This window comes from Ceratina calcarata, unplaced genomic scaffold (genome assembly GCF_001652005.2).
Source record: "Ceratina calcarata isolate Rehan_Ccalc_2016 unplaced genomic scaffold, ASM165200v1 scaffold399.2, whole genome shotgun sequence".
Classification (NCBI taxonomy): domain Eukaryota; kingdom Metazoa; phylum Arthropoda; class Insecta; order Hymenoptera; family Apidae; genus Ceratina; species Ceratina calcarata.
Genome location: NW_017163310.1, coordinates 220327 through 240018, shown reverse-complemented (window position 1 = coordinate 240018; position 19692 = coordinate 220327). Strand labels below are relative to the sequence as shown.

General features: G+C 41.7%; 3 protein-coding genes across 4 annotated transcripts in view; 1 reads left to right on the top strand and 2 right to left on the bottom strand.

Annotated features, from left to right (window-relative positions):
- Window positions 1-9072, bottom strand: part of LOC108626400 (uncharacterized) — a 13614-nt gene extending 4542 nt beyond the window's left edge. Inside the window, exons 1-2 of one of the 2 annotated variants that reach the window (XM_018027047.2) lie at window positions 8633-9072; window positions 1670-1775 (exon numbers count right to left, since the gene is read on the bottom strand). In XM_018027047.2, coding sequence (XP_017882536.1) covers window positions 1670-1775; window positions 8633-8635 — 109 coding nt within the window. In that variant the 5' untranslated portion in view covers window positions 8636-9072. Of the gene's footprint in view, window positions 1-1669; window positions 1785-8632 lie in introns of both variants that reach the window. The other variant, XM_018027045.2, reaches the window with a different exon arrangement.
- Window positions 9073-11187: 2115 nt separating this feature from the next.
- Window positions 11188-13224, bottom strand: Phm (Peptidylglycine-alpha-hydroxylating monooxygenase). The gene is made up of 3 exons (XM_018027036.2): window positions 12972-13224; window positions 12665-12883; window positions 11188-12583 (listed from the first exon to the last, which is right to left on the bottom strand). Exons 1-3 carry the CDS (start codon window positions 13086-13088, stop codon window positions 11912-11914), a joined length of 1008 nt encoding a protein of 335 aa, XP_017882525.1. The 5' UTR covers window positions 13089-13224; the 3' UTR covers window positions 11188-11911.
- Window positions 13225-13304: 80 nt separating this feature from the next.
- On the top strand, window positions 13305-17316 carry Rassf (Ras association family member). The gene is made up of 10 exons (XM_018027035.2): window positions 13305-13609; window positions 13893-13987; window positions 14051-14181; window positions 14255-14330; window positions 14404-14544; window positions 14620-14796; window positions 14863-15354; window positions 15426-15708; window positions 15784-16003; window positions 16091-17316. Exons 1-10 carry the CDS (start codon window positions 13570-13572, stop codon window positions 16149-16151), a joined length of 1716 nt encoding a protein of 571 aa, XP_017882524.1. The 5' UTR covers window positions 13305-13569; the 3' UTR covers window positions 16152-17316.
- Window positions 17317-19692: the final 2376 nt, after the last annotated feature.

The window sequence follows — 19692 nt, the reverse complement described above, 5'->3', positions numbered from 1 at the left end:
TTTCTAAAGTGCATGAACTTTTGGGATGGACTGTATAGCCAATACATCCTTAACAGCCATTACTCACGTACGAAATAAAATACGTACTACTTCGCGAAACAATTGTAGGACGAGGTAACTCTATTTTCTCAATTAAACTCTGCGAATCGTTAATCCACGTGCTTCCCCGGTCTGATTGTTCACGAGACATAAAAACGAATTCGTATCTGGTCGGGATGTCCTATGCTTAGAAATGTCCTACGGGTGTTAAACGACCTGTTGGCGCCGCGTATACATAAATGCATGAACGAGCATACGCGGAAATTCAGAGGTACACACAGGCAGAAGAGCGTCTGTGTGGACACTCGTCGCAAAAGATCGTTAGCGAGAGCGTCTGGCGCGCGTGCATACGAAAGCGAGGCAAATGTAGACGCGTACAGCTGTCCAGGGAACTGCTGCTGCTCACATTCGGTTGACAACTGAGCAAAGATTCATTAAGGTTAAGAGCTTGCAGTTCTCGTGCCGGCCCGACGAGAGGCACGAATTTCTTTCCGTGTCCCGGATTTATTGTCACGAAGTCTCGGAATCAATGGAGTACTCTAACGCTGCCTCCATTCTTCCAATTACACGACCCTTGTGCCCCGTCCGTGTCGACGTGATAAGACCAGTTTTTAAATAAATGCCGCTTAAAATCAATACGTATGTACGTAGATACTCCGGTGTCGTCTACGTTTTCACGTTCTTTTGACTCATTCGACGAACATAAAACTCCGTCCGAACTGACTAGTCGCCGTCGTTCTACAAGATTTTATAGCCTCAATTAATTTTCCTGCCCGTCGTTAAACGCTACTCTCGCTAATCGTTCGGAAAGGATAAACCTGGCGGTACATGCGTGCGGCGCGTGTAACACGCGCGCGTACAATCGTTTTCCTACGGTTGCAGGTGTATCGATACGCGTGAGTGTTCTTTTAGCACCGAGCTGAGTGACCCACTGACCCGGCGCACACGCTTAGGCACACGCACACACGCGTGTACGTTCAAATTTCTCGGCGACAGCAATACGTTTTTACTAAATACGATTATCTGTCTCTATGAATTTAAACGCTCGGCCAGGTGCGGAGCCGGCGGCGCGGCCAACGGGTATCGATAGAATCCCCGTCGTGTACACGTGCACGAATACAGTCCTGAGGAGCTCGAGTACCTCTAATTACGCGTTTAGGATTCACCGATCTGCCCCCGCGACCGACTGCAACCATTCCGAATCGGTGAAATTGGCCTGCGCTCTACCACTACGCCGAATCATGCCAGTTTCAAACGTTACTGCCAGCTTCCTGCAGTATACGGGCGATCGAAGCATCCGCAAAGGTCGTCGCAACCACCCATCGATTCGCACCCAGGCCAAGCACCTATACCCCCTTCATAAATCTTCGAACATGCTATGAAACATGCAGCCAAATGAAATGTAAAATTGAAGAAAATCCTATGAATAAACGAATGAATCCAATGCAATTGTTTCATCTACATGATTTATTTAACGATTTAATGGAATCTGTCAATTAAAATATTCTCTGATGGTTACTAATTTGGAATAATTGTCAGACTGTTTAATCCAGCGATTCAATAAACTGACTCTTCCCAACTATATCATGCGAAGAATTGAAAATAGAAAAGGCAGATACCGCTGACTCACCGGTCTTGTTTTCGAACGTGGCGGAGACGCTTTGACAGGACGAACAGTGGATTAATCCCGCCAAGAATAACCATCTCCATAGAGCCGACGGTGTACCCGGCATCTTCTGAAACAGCTAAACATATTTTTGTAACGCAGCGAGGAGTCCCATTATGCTAAAACCGATTAACTCCTAGTGAAACATTCTAGATTATCTACGATCACGAATTATAAAGAACTACCGACGTTATCGTAACGTTTTATTTTCAGTAACAGAAGAACTTGGTCACGTTTAATCCAAGATACAAACGATAACGAGACTCTGAATAGAGCTAACCGTGCAAGCTCGATCGTAGAAATTGTCACGGGGCTACGTCGCCTGAGCAGAGGTACTCGAATTTAATTAACAGCGACGAGTTAAAATCGACCTTGTTCCTAGATAAGCGAAAAGACTAATTACCTACGGGCAGACAGACGCAATGCACACGAAACTCTTAATTGCTTTTGACACGTCAATCCGTCTTGAAGATAGAAGGCCGAGGCAATTGAATTCTAGGAAATTGCGTATTATGTCCGCGTTTAATATCTGAATTAATAATAAAGTACTGGGAGTGGGCCAGACGGTTGAAACCGTGCGGCTCACCTGTGAATTTCGATTCAAAAGGCTCGGAGTCGGTAATACTTTCACCCGAGACACGTGCAAATCACTCCTGGCTCTGCGCGACGATCGGACACAGACGGATCGACGCGACGCGACGTCTCGCTGTTTATTCCCGATTTCTATTCCCCGATAATTGCCTCGTAATCGCGGCTAATCCTGCCTCGTGGGTTACCAATTAAAACTGACCCTACGATCGTTTCAGATCTGAAAATCTAAGGTGAATCAATAAGAGGTGTCAATTAAAATTATCCACTATTTCATGGATTCGTCAAAGTAGAACGATGCGTTCATTCATATTTGACAATAAATTCGTACTCGTTGGGTTTCGATAAAATTATCGAATAAAAATTTCTATCAATTCAGCCAGTATAATAAATTTCAAAAAGGAATCTAAGAATAGTTTTCAACTGTACTCGAATTGCGAAGAATAAAAATCACTGTCCGTTAGGATGAGGCTTAGAGTCAGCCGACGCAGGGGTAAAACCGCGGAATTAAAATGTTGGCAGAGGAAAGGCCGATTCGAGAATCGAAAATAGGTCGACAGGGGGGATGTTTGTGGATGCACGGGGATTTTGGTAAGATCGTTGGAAGCGGTATTCATCGTATATGTATTTGCACGATCGCGGCATATCGTAGGGAGGAAAGAGAGGGGAAAAAAAAACGAGAGAGACAGGGAGACACGTGGTAACGGTAGACGGTGCTTCGGGCGGCGATCTCCTCTCTCTTGGTGTGTGCGCGCGCGGAGAGTTAAGGTTCCCAAAGAAAGAACGTGGCCAGCATGGACGAGCAAAGAATGCCGCCTTCTACGATGCCGCCTTCAGATTCGGCTGTGATTCGACCTTGAACCTTCTGATCGAACATTTTGCGACGCGAGGAACCATTCGTTTCGCCCTTTTCCTCCCGGTCGCCTCGCGAGAGGAAATGCCCATTCGATTGGACTCGCACTTGTTCCTCTGCCACGCTCACCATCCGTCCATTAATTAGATCATTTTTTAAATTGATATAATAAACTGAGAACACTCATTATTATATTTCATAATAATTCAGTTTCAGTGAAACAAATGAAACTGATTTTCCTCGTCACTGAACAACTTTTGACTTCACACAAAAAATATGATCCTATTATATAAAATATATGATCCTACTGCAAATTGGTGAAGCATGCTCGTGTAACCGTGTCATATGTTATCAAAGAGATTACTTGCTCGCGTATGGCAGTCGTTGGTCAAACAAAGCGCTTTAGAAGATAAACGTTTTTCCAATAAAAAATATTTTCCCATCGAGGATAAACGTCTGGTCGAAAATTGATGTAAATTTCCACGAGCGACCCATTCCCTTCGAGTTTCGTTGGCCGGCTCTCCGGATCGTATCTATGCTTAACTATAATTTATGGACCCGGGATAGAATGCCCGAGGGAGTACAGAAGGAAAACTGAAAAGATCAGAGAAAGTAGACGCGGTTGAGATTGCGTTCTACTGCACGCGGGAAATACTGTACGTGCCGTGCCATCTTCGACGAACAATTGATTAATACGTCGCGGCGCTCATCGAGGCTACCTTTCAGGCTTCCCGCGAATCTTTTATTGCCGCATTGTTCAGCGCAGTAAGAATGAGGGTTACCGCCGAGAGGACTCGGCCGCGGCACAATGTATAATTATCGTTTACACGTCGTTAGAAAGTTATACCCGGCAATCGGCGTTGATAGATTCGTTGATTGAGGTCTCACGTCGGTGCCGTGAAACGAATTTCGAGGCATAGTTACGAAAGAAGTAATAAAAAGAAAAAAACATGCTCATAACTCATATATCGTAAAACGTATAATGAGACGTTAGAAGCATATTGATTAGAAGCATATTAAAATATATTTTCAAGACTTAAAATCAGGTATTTCCTGCGCTTTAGGACCGTCGATACGCGATCGTACCTCACTCACTGTTTGCAGTGACGAATGAAACGGTCTATGATATTTGAACTTAACGAGGAATCAGTAGTGTATACCAAGACATAACGCGGAAACTACTTGTTATATGGACGTTGCCGAAATTAAGGTCGGTCGAAATCGCAGTTCCGTATTCGACCAAAACGTTTTACGTAACAGCTCCATCGTTGGACGGTTTGAAAAACGTGTGTAACGCGTCAAATCGTGTGAGTACAGGGCGCGTTACACTCGTACTCGATGGATATTCTGAAGATATGAAGCACGAAATCGTGCCCCTAATTGCTTTCTCGCCGCGTTCGCACGCGATTCGACGATGAGGCGAAAAAACCGCGCGGCGGCGGCGGCGGCGGTCGGCGCGGGAGCAGAGCGGAGCCATCGAAGAACAAATGCGCGAGGCGCGTAAGTATGATCCGTAAAACGTCACTATCGGGACGTAATATAGGTGAATTAAGCCGGGCTGTTACTTAAAGAGCGGAGAAGGTAAGAGGAACGAAAACCGGAGCGGGAAGGAACGGCGCGGCCCTGAGATCGAGGTTGGATCGCGAGACAGCGTGGCCCCATGGTTTCACTTTATCTTTCTCCCGTGGACCACACAAGGTTATCGTGCGCGTGTGAACGCGCTCATAAACGCTCGCGTACGTTGCTCGTCTGTGTTGGTGGCTGGCCAAATTTTATGCGACCATGACGATGAATAACGAATGAACTGCTGAATGAATTTCTTCATCGAGAAATTCTTTCCTAGCCATAAATAAATTCCGGAATCTACGACGACGACGTTAAATCAACCGCGTATGACTTGTGAATGACTCGGGACTTATTAATAGTCGCCGTCGGTGTTGGAAAGTATGCGGGAAACGAAGTCTTTACGAACGAAAGTGGCCGCGGCGATACACCCGCGAAGATCGGAAATTATCGAGGTTAATAGCCGAGGCGAGGAAGTAGCGATGCAACGCGACGCAAGGATGCGTTCCGTTTCGTTTTTCGAAAGCGAGGACGATCGTGATCGCAATCGCGATCGACGAGGAAACGCTAGCGACCAGATCCCCCGCCCCTCCCCGCTCGAACGGTCTCGTGGACCCTCGAACAGATTTCTATTTTTCCAAATGGCCACTGAACCTAAAGTAGGACCCGGCGCCGTGAAAAGCGACGAGCTACGTCTAGAAGGGAACAGCTGTTTTCTTCCGATCGAAAGGAGAAACGAGACTTTAACGAGACGCATCGGTTCGAGGGCCGCGCCGTCGAGGGGAGCCGATGGCCCCAAAACGAAACCGGCCTATATTAGCTAAGAAGGTGTATTACGTATGCAGGCCGCTCGGTCTCGCTACCGCTCCTCTTCTCGCGTGCGATGAAATTTTCATCGGTCCGTACGGGATTCTACTCATGCGAAACCGTACCGATCGGCAGTCCCACGAATCCTGGCCGATCGGCCGGCCCGCGTACAATGTACCGCGAGCAATAAGAGCGAGCAAAACCGAGAAAAAGTAGTCGGCCCACAGACCTCGCCGCTCCCCCTTCGAGACTCGAGATAAGCCTGACGGTTCGATCCGAGAAATCGATCGGATGCTTGTCATTACTCCGTCCTAACGCGTTGTTAACTCTATGTAAAAATCTCTAGTTATTTTTACACGATAACACGAGTCGACTTCGGGACCAAGAAAGGACACTAGTCAAATACGATGAACATCGATGACGTTCGACTTTTGTGAATTTATAAAACAGTATAAACGTACTGAATTTCAACTAATGCATTCGGTATGCTAAAATATGCGAAATATTAGAAGAACGAATGAACGAAGGAGATCCTGAATATTTTGATTATACGTAAGAATCCGAAGTACGTCGATCAGATATTCTGCGCGGGAGGCTCGCGATGAAAATAAACGGAAGTTACTTTCGCGTTCCGTTCCGAAAGTGAAGAGAGAAAATGTGGGAGGGAGGTCGGGTCGGTTCCCGGCGTATAGAGAATCGAAAAGAAGAAAGTATAATAGTTCCGTCTAGTTCGCAAAAGATTTTCTGTACTTCCGTCGGATTCGTGTCCCGAATAGGGGTCACGCGATTTACATGTGTTCGCTCCTTACATCGGCGAGGATTTCTCCGGTTCTTTTCTAGGTGGTCTTCCACCTGATTGGGAGAAATAACGAAAGTTATGGGTTCCCGTCAGCGGCATCAATCCCATCAAATAAATTACGGCAACGAGACAGAGACGTACGCGTATTTCTTTCCTCGTACCATCGAATTCCTCGGTTGCACTCGCAATTCGGGACGACATTCTTACTGAAAGTTCATAAGTCAATATACCTCGACTACAAACACTGTTTCAATTAACAGATCATATTAAATTATTAAATATAAAGTTAAACTCATTAAAACTTCACGAAGTTCACTTCGTTTATTCCTGATCTTTCAACGTCAGATTAAGTTATAATGAAGACTCGTGGCAGTGTACGCGGACCCATCGCAACCTGGCGAGCGTACATTTAAAAGAATCTAAATCTTGAACGTAGGAAGAAAGCGCAACTTAGCACGATACGACTCAATCGAGTATGTACAACGGTGCAACGATGTTTTTCCTGTTCGTTGAACTTCCCGTTGGATTTATGAACGTTGCCCGGTGCAAAGGGACCATGCTCGTTTCCTGGTTGTAAAGAGAGATATATGAACCCTATGGAACATCGTACGTTAACCCGGAGAACAGTTTGCGGCCGTAGGTACACGTACCGCGCAATGTCGTATCAAAAGAATACCCGCGATCGCATTCCAGCGGCCGTATCGCGCCTCCCCGCGTTTCGTAACAATGTAGGCGCAGTTTTTATCGTTCGATCATCCGCGAGGCGAGCGGGCGGGGATCGATCGGAAGGGTCGAAGGATGACTCCGCAGGAAGGGAACCGATTTCCTGCGGGCAACCGTTGCACACAGGGAAGACGCCTTGGCACGCTTCCTGGACGATGAAACAGACAGATGCATCTCGTTCGCGCGAACGCTCGAGCGAATTGGATAGGAGAAGAGCAAAGTATATTGCGGAACAGGGGGGAAAAAAGGTGGCGACCTAGTTCGGATAGTTTCTATATACACGTACACAGTGTTACACGTGAACGTCGTTTAGGCTGATTCGCATGAAAGAGCTGATTTTAGTAAAAGCTTGCCAATTCGATGTCACAGCTACCGACAGTCAAGAAATTTCCGTTTATTGACGTTTCCTCGTCGGAGATTGCAACGAACACGCGATAAACCGCACACCGCCGAGGTGAAATCCTATTTATACGAAAACTAACCGGCGACCGCGACGCGCAAACACGACGTTTATGCTTTGAAACGGTTTCATCTCGGACTCGGCTCTGCCTACGCTCTGCCATTAATCTAAATCGGCGGCACGCGTCGGACCGATTAATGCCAATCAAGTACCGGCCGATTTCGCGATCTGAATTCGGGATCGTTGTAAACGCGGGAGATCAATAGGCGCGATTGAGGATGCACGAGCAAACAGGACCGCGGATACTGTTGGCGCACTGCAAACCCTCACGATTTCGAATGGTCGATAATTGAAATTCCCCGATCGACTATTTCGTTCTACGTGCCCGGCACCGTTTCTGGAATTCGCAACTGTACTTTTTTCGAATACTCAATCGTTCCTCGCATGGCCAATTCTCCTTGCAGACTTTTATCAACGCTCACTGGACTAAAAATCGTAATAGATAAATGCACACGATGCTTTCTGATTACATCTACATGAAATTTTCGAACCTAATATTTTTTTTAATCAACGTTGGTTAATAATTGTAACGACGTAAATTCATGAAGCGATATCATTAATTCCTTTTCTTCATTAATGTCTATTTCAGAGTACGAATTCAACGTGTAATATTAATCGAAATTAATATCTGTAATTAAAATGGTGAACCACTTGAAATATGATGAGAAAGTAAATTTAGTTTGCGAGGTCCGTCGCGGTACCTCGCAAATAAGCTTTAGTTCGAATTCCCAAATTACCACTGGCGACAGTTCTACGCGTTGCGGCGCGAACCTCTTGTTAAATGAGAAGCATTAGTGCAAACTCATTTTCCTCGATGTAAAATATCCTACACCACTCGCGAAAGTAAATTTCGTACATGAAATGGACAAATTTAACTTGACGCCAACTTATTTAAACGCGGTTTTCTTCTGAACTGTCTTACAAGCAGATCGGAGGTTTTTACGTGAAATTTATTTATACAACTATTACTCTTTAAGCATCACGCACTGAGTATTTTTATTTATAAAATGTGTGAACGATCTACTTGTAAGTTTAGTTCTTGCAATGCTAATCGACAACAATCATTGCAGTAATACTTTCATTTGAAACGCAGATCGGATCTGAGCTTGAACTATTGATAGGGTAAGAGCTTACCATAATTGCGGCGAATCCTTTCCCTCTTCTTAGAAATCCTTCAAGTTTGGAACGCGATAGCTGGGGTCTATCGAGGAGTCCTCAAACCGAAAATAGCGACGTGTTATCGTCCACGGGCATAGTTTCCTCTTCTTTTCTTGTCGTCGAACGAACAGGTAACGTCGGCAAGGATCAGGATCAGGATCGAACGCAGAGGAAGGGTGCTTTCCTGGGGGTATACGAAGATCGTCGTTAAAATCAGCGGAGTCGTTAATAATCGATGCTGTATCGCCGAATTCTGACGTAAACCGAGAAAGCAACGGAACGAAAAAAGAGGCAACTGGGTACTCGAGGTCGAATCTGTTTGGCGAAAGCTCCTATTCGTTCGGAGCGCAGTGGAGAACTGAGCGAAGTGCCGGCCGGTCGAGCAGCCAGGCGGGCTTTTCCAACCGGCTTAACCAATCGCCGACTTCTCTCTTGTCCCACGTGCCTCTTTCTCGCTCTCTCGCTTTTATCTTTCTCCTTTCCGTTACCCTCTCGCCATTCTGATATTGCACTCGCCGAGAGGAGTCAGGTTCGGCTGCAACCCCCATAGCCTGCATCCCCTAGCGCAGTATCCCACCCAGAAACTCGCGAGCCCCGCTATCGCGTCGGGCAAACTTTGCCACGCGGCACGTTTCATCGATTTTCCTATCGTTCGCCAATTATTATTTTTTACGACTATGCGAAAAATCCCGGTATGCAAAGTTCCGGGTGAAAAGTCACTGAGATTCGAACGAGATCGAAAGATCGATGGTTCGAGCTGGTCAAAGGGTAACGACAAGCCGAGCCGCGTACGAGAAGAAATGAATGAAGAGAAGACACTTTCGAAAGCCGAGCGTTGAAACGCGTATCTATTCTCGATAGGATTCTTCGAAGACGTGCCACATTGACAAATACGCGCGTTCGACTCGACTCAATGTAGCCTCGTTCGCCGTTAATGGACAAGATATGTTTTCGAATCTAAAACTTAATCGGGCTTCTAGTCCAGAGCGATACATATCTGGTTCACGCGGCAGTCTCGCTGCAATTCGCACGATCGATCAATGAGATTTCAATCAGACTTTCGCGCATTAAATAATTGTAACGCTGCGCCCGGTTCTCCAACGAAATCGCGTCGAATTTTAAACAACCGTCGATCGATTTTGCTCGGCTGACGATTTTACGTGATCGTTCCGCAAAATTAACTAGTGACGAATATTAAAATGGACGATGCATTAAAAGTCGTACAGGCATTTGTTATAAAAAATCGCTGTAATTGTTTTATTCGGTGGCAGAGGGGAATGTAGCTCGAAGAAAGAAAAACGGAAACGAAGCTCGGTTGGCGATCGGACAAAACGTGATCGAGGCCTTACTTTCGAAGTTGCCATACGTCCGATCAGGCTGCATGTGCTCCAGTCGCTTTCCTAACGACGAGACATGCTTTTACCGGGACGACAATACTTTTATGCGCGCGTGACGTGCCGTTTTCATTGACGCATTAACCGGCGACGCAACGAGGCGCGTGCATAAAAGTAAAAGAGATCGCGTTCGCCGTTCCGAAAGGATAAAATATTACTGAAATCCGGAAAATCCATTCCCGACAGGAGAGAGTCGCTTTATTTATTCCCCCTGATGGAGTTCGTTTTCGGTATTACGAAATCCTGAATGAAAGTTAGACTTTGCATATAAAATATGTCTATAAATACTGCGAAATATAAATAAAACTATCATTACTATTTTCCATTATTTTCCTGTTTTCATTGGATGACATATGAAGATTTAAGTGGATTTCATTTACTTTCCTCGTTCCTGACCTCAGATTTTCGTCCGAGAACGAACTGCTGACAAAATCACGAGTCGTCACGCGGAAACACGTTCGAGAACCGGAAGTATCGGGCATACGAATTGATTTTACTTTCACGAGCTCGCATCATTTCAACACACGACGATCGAATCAAGATAATTAGATATCTGCGTACAATCGAACCAGCAATTAGTTTATTCAATCGCGTGTGTCACAATAAGCTTCTTTATGTTTGCGCAAGGAAAGAAGGAAGGATAGTTGCAGCATGAGACTGCAAACGGAATGACTACTTATAAAATTGTTTTTGCACAGGAATAATAATAGAGATTATGATATCTCCGAAAGAGAAGACTAGTACATGAATGGTATGAGGAGAACCGGTTTCCAATTTTGCGCGTCGGTCCAATTAACTTACGAGCAGCTGAAGACGTACTCGAGGATCGACATGAACAGCAACGAATGATATAAGAAGATATATCAATTTTCCTTTCGCTGTACAACGTATTATAAAATCGATAGAAATAAAAGATGCGTATTTTATTTTCGAAGAGAATAAAAAACTGGTCGACCGCACCTCTGTTAGATTCTTTTGCATACGTGCGGTGCACTTTCTCCGTTCATTTGTTTTCCGAAAACGTACGTCCGCGCTTATTGACACACTTTTTAAACAGTACGATTCTACGGGACAATAAATTAACGAAATGCTTCTCGTGCAAATATTTGGTGAAATAGGTATCGAGTAAATGAAGAATTTTTCAGATGCGCGTAATTTATTAATGACAGTAAGAGAATATTCATAGAAATAGGTATTATAGATATATATTTCGTAGATGCACCCGTGCACCTTCTGTATATCTTCGAAAATAAATTTCATTTCGTTACGCTTATAGATAGAATAACATCGAGTTATAGTGGGAAATGTCTTACTTTCAGTCATGTTCTCAGTTGTGTTACATACGTACATTCTCTTGTATATTCCTCCGAAGAGTCGCTGAGGTAAAAATGAATACTGTTAGCTAAAACGATCCGTGATAAAATGCAATCCAAGTTTCCGAGTATAACAGGAAGATCGTGGATGACGTACATCGTTCGATGCTCGTTAAATTTTTCAAACGATGAACAATATGGAAAGTTGGAGCTTGGAATTAAAATTATGTTCCTTCATTCGAATTGACAATAAGTTAGAAATAAATAAGAGACAATTACGTATAGGCCTGTTTTAGACGACACAGTAGACGAGAAATTAAATACAACATTCAGATACGAAATAACGATAAAAATAATTATACATCACATTGACGGAACACTGATCTAAACTAAGAACCTATTACAATTTCGTACTGAATACGAAAGTTCCTAACAAACAGGAAAAACAATTTCTATTTTATAACAAATAGATAAAATGCTTCCATTTAAACTATGCATCATTGTCAACAAATCCCGAATCGATACCAATTTCTAACCAACACTTATAATTATAATGTGGACGCCTCTCTAGTAGGAATGTTGAAGAGTCCAGCGTCCCTCCAATAGAAACTAGGAGGACCGTTGGTAAAGCAATATTTCATTGTTAGTGGCTCGTCATTTTCGACGTAATACATTAAATAAAAATTACACATTTCGTCTTCCTTGGTAGCGCCGATGTACGTCACGCGATCACGTGTACTCTGCATGGTACAACGTGCTGCTATTTGATCTCCTTCTCCTGCCGTCACTTCGTTATGTATCGGATAGAACATCTGAGGAGTCAGGGGATCCCTTTTGCCTAACTCGATCCATGTAAAATCTGGTTTCACCAAGTATCCGGAGACCACTCTCCCAAGTGAATGAGTGTGAATTCTATACGCAAATGGATGAATAGTTTTGTTCTCTTTTATCATGCAAGCTGTCTCCATGTACGTCGTACTTCTGGGTGGTACCATGCCAGATGTTCCCAATAAGAGAACACTTGCTAATTTATTAAGTGGACGTAAAGTATAATGCAGGAACACACCAGAATCATCTGTTCTACCATCTTTGAACAGGTCTACACTGGCATAGTGAACCTGTAGGACTAAGTACTTGATCGATGAGTCCCCACCAACTTTGAAACCTACTCCTTCCGGTAGAATCAATTTTGGTGCATCTCTAGCCCAAGCATACAGTATCTACGAGAAACATGTATATATAAATTCCTAATATTTCGTGAATCTGCGTTCACTGCTTAATGTTCTCTTATCTATAGATACCTGGGAGTCCTCTGCACAAGGAACCGATGTCTCCAAGTTATTATTACTACCATGTCCCATTTCCCCACAGTCCCATATACTCTGTGCACTGCCAGGTTTTCCACAACCATATAAAAGTATGTGGTGAGCACTTGCCATTGTCGCGTTCGGCTCGAAAGCTACTAGATAGTAATTCTGAGTAGGATCCACCTTAATAGGAGTGCACAGATATAACTCTTCCTAAGAAACAGAGACAGTATCGTTATTATCTTGTCAGTATGGACAATACCTAATTAAGTTATTGTTAAATAATTTGTTTAATATTTACCTTGTATGGTGTGACATTTGGCATCAGTAATGGGTACCTGTGCACCTCGTCACATTGTATAAATTTAAATAAAACCACGAAGAACAATGAGATCGTGAATGTGTAATTTCCTTTCATCGTTCTCTTACAAATAATTCATGAAATATTCAAGAAATTCACGTCAACGTGTCAAATGTCACAAATCAATATGCACAGTTCACGCGCAGACTGTTTCCAACAACCTTTCCAACCAGTTGCAACGGGATTCAGGCCGGGTTTTCTAGCGCATGTGCGGCCGACGAAGACTCTTGTCGGTAATATTGGGCCGGAGAAGACTGAGACNATTCTAGAGGGCGTCAAAAATTGCAGACCGGTTTAGGGGCCCCATAACGTTGCCACTCTTTATTAATCTCTCTACTGTGCAATAGTTCCCGGACCCGGGCGGGCCTACTCATTATTCACCGAAGGTTACCTTACTAGTAACATCTTTAATTAACCCGCATGTCATTTTCCGATGCGCCTATTTAACTCGTGAACGGTGTAAACAAAATGGTTTAGTGCCCGAAGAACGTCGAGGTTTTTACTGTTTTATGGGGCTCGCGAGCTCACATTCACCGTCATGTGGAAGTGCCATAAATGTGGTAAACCAGTCTACTTCGGTTAGTTTCAATCTCTCGCATAATATATTAAAAAGGTGTAACTCCGTTTTGACAACCAGTAATTTCTGTCATTACAAACAATCTACATTTTTTCCCTCGAGTTATTGTGTGATCAGTTGCTCGTTTTGTACGAACGAAGAAATTGCTTTCTAGTTTTAATGTTTCAGTCGAGTTATTTCGTTTGACGTAACGATGCTCTAGAGATTCAATATTTATTTGAGTAAAATTATTTCTTATACTTGTTATATATGTTAAAGTGTTTAAATAAAATATGTAACTTTAGCTGAACGCAAACAATCATTGGGATATGATTGGCATCCGGAATGTTTACGGTGCGAAGAATGTGGGAAACGTTTAAATCCAGGCCAACATGCAGAGGTAGAATTCTAATTACATTATTAAATAGTTAATGTGACTGAAATATTTTCCTAAACTGCATAGCACAAAGGAGTACCGTACTGTCATGTACCATGCTATGGTGCCCTTTTTGGGCCACAGTTGTTCGGTCATGGGACAAGAGTCGAATCTCACACAAGCTTCGGGAAAAAAGAAGCTAGGCAATCTCTACCTAGGTACATACTCTAAAACAGTGTCATTTGTGCATTAATTCAAATGAATCAGTAATTATTTCTTGAATTCATTCAGATCTCACTTGGAATCAAAATTGAAGGTGTTCAACCAATATTATGAGGGCAAAAGCGGTGGAATAAGGAGTCGGGAGGTAGGAGAAATATTAATTCAGATCGAAAGATCGATGCTGCAAATAGATATTAAATATTGATTATCTGAAACAGGTGAATGGAAGATTGATATTGGAAGGTGCGCTTCGAATTTATTGGGGTGTCAGGGGAGTGATTCACTTGAAAGAAGACGATGACCAGCGTACGGTAGTCACGGCTCGGAACAGAAATTCCTGCCGACGTAGCGTTTCTGATGTACGTATATATATTTTTATACGAAACGAGATTTAGGGCTGCTTCGTTTATTTACATTTGGTATTCTTTAAATAGAGCATAGAAGACGATGAAAAAGAAGAAGACGTGGTGAAGGAAGTTGAACAAGAACAAGATGTGGAAACCGAACCGAAATCTGTTCCGACTTCACCCGATCATCTCAAGAGTCTCACTCTACCGATGAAGCTGGATGTGAAGAACATGGAGTGGGACGAACTGGACGAGCTTCTTCAGGTTGTACATAAATTATTTCGAAGTTCTATCTCTTCCACGATATATTTATTCCTCCCGATTGTACAGGTGGAACGTAAAGTTGAAGATGGGAACAAATTGTATCAAACAATGCCTGAGAACCTGCCATCCATAAGCTCGCAGACTAGTTCAGACGCGCCACTGTCCTCCCAATCCAGTCTTGACCGATCAGATTCCCGGGAGAATTCAGAAACGGGAAGTCCTAATCATCAGTCAAATCGGAACGATAGCAGCTTAAATAGTACTCCGACACATAGTATAGGCAGCTCGTCCAGTACTGATACACCGGTTTATCACGGGACTCCAAACCGTAACGGGACCCTCCGAAGGGTCGAATACTTCGATAGTCTAGAGAAGAATATGTCGAGTAGCAGATCCATTAGCACCGATGACAGTTGGATAGAGAAGGGTCTGAACCGATCGATGTCCGGGCCTGATTGCCTTCAACGACATCGAACCGACAGCGACACAGACTCGGTAAATTCTCTGCAATTCAGAGAGGACGATAACATGACCATGTCCACTGATAGTGGATTAGAAGTGAGTATCACAACTACATTAACAAAATTCTTTAAATATCGTAAGTTCGGACGTTCGGTGTATGTTTCTAGTTGGACGGCGTTGTGTTACGTCGGAAGCAAGGATCCACTGCGATTAGACGTCGTCCCGGCGGTCGGCGACAGTCCCGCAGCCGGTTGCGGCGTCGTTGTTCGATCAATGGTCATTTCTATAACCGCGAGACCAGCTTCTTCACGCCTCCGCACGGATCTCAGATGTCCGTGTGGATCACGAGCCTAGTAAATACTCAGGAGGTCATCAATCTTATGTTGGATAAATACAAAGTCGACGCCAAACCGGATAACTTCGCGCTGTTCGTAGTGCGCGACAATGGCGGTAAATAAAATCAGCTATAGAATTGTAGATCTACTATTAATCGTATTTAGTACTGATACGATTTTTCTTTTACAGAACAGAGAAGATTAAGAGAGGACGAATATCCGTTGGAGGTTCGCGTCGTGCTGGGTCCGCACGAGAATGTCGCGCGACTTTTCTTGGTGGACAAATTTTCCACGCCAGAGATTAGTTCAGACGTTGCGCAATTCCTTAATCTGTCTCTGGCCGAGTGCCACGGGATTTTGCAGCGTTATCATTACGAGGAAGAACGGCAGATTCTTCTTTTGAAAGAAAAGTACGTAAGATATAAGTGATTAATAAAAATATTGTTTAACATATAATGATCTTCGTGTTATTTAATTCGACTGTTTCAATTTTACAGATACAAGGAAATGCGGCGAAGAATACGACAGAGGATGGAGGAGCTAAAGGTTCGGCTGTAGTTAGTACACGTTCGCAACGGCACTCGTAACAAGTACGTACATTATTATTTTTTTATTCATTTGCACTCAAAGATCTTTTCTTTTTATATATGTATAAATTATTATTCAACGTTGAATATTCTATAATAATCCTCTCCGAGGTATCGTAATAACACGTAATCTTTAATTTACACGTCATTTTTTAATCGTACGAGCCATGACAATTTTTTAAATAATCTCAATACTAAAATATTAATTTTGAATCAATTTTTATTTCTCGCATTTAATGAGAAAGAAAGAACAAATTAGTTTATTGAAATTGCTGAAGAGATTCTATTAATTGCAGAATGAAAAAGTATATTTACGTTCGGCCATATCAGGCGTTAATGTGCTTTTAGTTTAAACATTTTTTGTTATTTTACACATTTCTACTCATTTATATCTGTATCCTTGTTGCATTTAGTTGTTTACGTGCAGCTAATATTGAATCGTTCAGTGCAATTTATCTAATTAGGAAATCCGTGTATCTAATCGATACACGTGTATACAGATAAGTGAATATCAATCTTTATTATGGTCTCCTAAATTGCTGTTCGCTGATTGTTGCGTAGCGTACTAATTTTTCTAAGCAGCACATATTTTCGTAGTTCTTAAGGACGATCGTCTGTGTAGCTGCTACACTGTAGCACATAGACGAGCATTGATATTAAAGTCAATTCTCGATTACTTCTGATCGATAGAGAGAGGGAAAATTTTTTTTATAAAAGGGAAAAGTAGCTACTACTGTTCATAGTTTAGAAATTGTTAAAATTTGCATAGCTGTCCAACTTTTTCTTGAACAATTTAGACGTCTCCTAATCGCCAGTAGGTGCCAAAAATAAAAATATCATGTTCATGTATCGAGTGGAAATAGGATTTTATCTATGGAATTGTTGTCACTTAAAATGGAAATATTAGAGGAAGTGTTTAGAAAAATAAAGATATATGTATGTATATATTATATCGTCCAGAAGAAAATAATTATCGTATCCTAATGCAGTTTAGTTGGACAGCTGCGAGAACCATAGACGAGATTGTTATTAAGTGATAGCAACTTCTGACAACGTGTCACTGCCGCAATTCAGAGTTTTTATCTATAGATGTGTTATTACAGTGTAATTAGCACAATATATACAAATACGGATTACTCCGAGGGTAACAAGAATCGTCTTCTAAAATTGTATCCTCTTTTTTTTACAAAAATATTTCGATTCGATCAAATCTCGAGCACTTCCATTTCAATGAAATTTTGGGAAACGAATCTTTCCAGTTACGACGTTGATCATCAATTAAGGATGTATTGGCTATGCAGTCAATCCCAAAAGTTTATGTACCTTAGAAAAACGCATTTCCTATAATTAAAAAGAAATCAGACGTCAGAAGAATAATGCTAATAATAAATAGCTACGTGCTTAAAAGTATAGAAGGNGAGAAAGAAAGAACAAATTAGTTTATTGAAATTGCTGAAGAGATTCTATTAATTGCAGAATGAAAAAGTATATTTACGTTCGGCCATATCAGGCGTTAATGTGCTTTTAGTTTAAACATTTTTTGTTATTTTACACATTTCTACTCATTTATATCTGTATCCTTGTTGCATTTAGTTGTTTACGTGCAGCTAATATTGAATCGTTCAGTGCAATTTATCTAATTAGGAAATCCGTGTATCTAATCGATACACGTGTATACAGATAAGTGAATATCAATCTTTATTATGGTCTCCTAAATTGCTGTTCGCTGATTGTTGCGTAGCGTACTAATTTTTCTAAGCAGCACATATTTTCGTAGTTCTTAAGGACGATCGTCTGTGTAGCTGCTACACTGTAGCACATAGACGAGCATTGATATTAAAGTCAATTCTCGATTACTTCTGATCGATAGAGAGAGGGAAAATTTTTTTTATAAAAGGGAAAAGTAGCTACTACTGTTCATAGTTTAGAAATTGTTAAAATTTGCATAGCTGTCCAACTTTTTCTTGAACAATTTAGACGTCTCCTAATCGCCAGTAGGTGCCAAAAATAAAAATATCATGTTCATGTATCGAGTGGAAATAGGATTTTATCTATGGAATTGTTGTCACTTAAAATGGAAATATTAGAGGAAGTGTTTAGAAAAATAAAGATATATGTATGTATATATTATATCGTCCAGAAGAAAATAATTATCGTATCCTAATGCAGTTTAGTTGGACAGCTGCGAGAACCATAGACGAGATTGTTATTAAGTGATAGCAACTTCTGACAACGTGTCACTGCCGCAATTCAGAGTTTTTATCTATAGATGTGTTATTACAGTGTAATTAGCACAATATATACAAANTAGCCTATACATCCTTAATTTGAAGGGAGAGAGAGAGTAATAGATTTTATGATGCATATATGAGAATTCAGATTTCACTTCGATTGAAATAGCTTTAGTTCGAAAGGATAGTTGCGTTCTTTCAATTTGTTGAGATATTATGAATATATTAGTTCTTTTATTACCTGTTTTTCTTTGATGGAAATATTATCAAACATCTGATTTTTGAGAGGATTTTTTTAAAACGGTGCATGCGAAAATGCGAAGTTTCGTTGGCATTTTTCAGCATTCCGATGTAAACGAAGTATTACACCATGAATATTTTTTTAACATTTTTTTGGACCTCCTCTTTCATAGGGTGAAATATATCATTTAAGACAATAGAGACCACATATAATTATTATTTTAAGCTAGTCACGTTTTATAAATAGTCATATACACGCGATGTATATTATAAACGTGTTTGTGATTCGAGTGTTCGGAATATACGCATAACTGGGACTAAAATTGTTTAATTGATATTATAATTAACGTATTTCAACACTCAATCAACTGCTACTTACCAACTTGTCCGGGACAAGTAAGAAAATAAAAGAGTGAATTCTGTCTGATCATGCACGGACTGAAACTACTTACGGCCTAGTCAAATACAGTCGATTCTTTTATCAGTCAACGAAACCGCAGGAAAGGTATTTCGCGGCATTCGAATCGCATCGCGGTACACTTTTTATTGTATCCCAAAATGGATTTTACGACCAATAAAGAGGAAAATAAAATTTGGGCCACACGAAACTACATCGTACGTATCTTGTATCAGAACGATAGCGTCTAAGCTTCGTTCCCCGACATTAACAAAAATGTTCGGATTGCAACAAATGCAGCGTCGTCGAAAGATTCCCGAATGGTAGAGTTTCGACTGGAGGACGGCTTCTGGTAGCTCTATTATATCTAAGAGGAATCGATATTATGTAAGAAGAGCGCATTATGATCGATATTGCACCTGTATCTTGGTTTTACGTTCACGAATGGTGTTTGGTAGATGTTACGTCAAGTTTTAAGTATGGAAGAGACGGATAGTGCTAAAAATCTACATGTATGCAACTTACTTCGAATATTACAGAAGAAAGAATGGATTTGGATAATTTTAAAAGCTGAATGAATTTGAACATTTTTTAAATTCTACGAATTATTTAATCAGATTTTAATATAAAATGAGATTGTATAA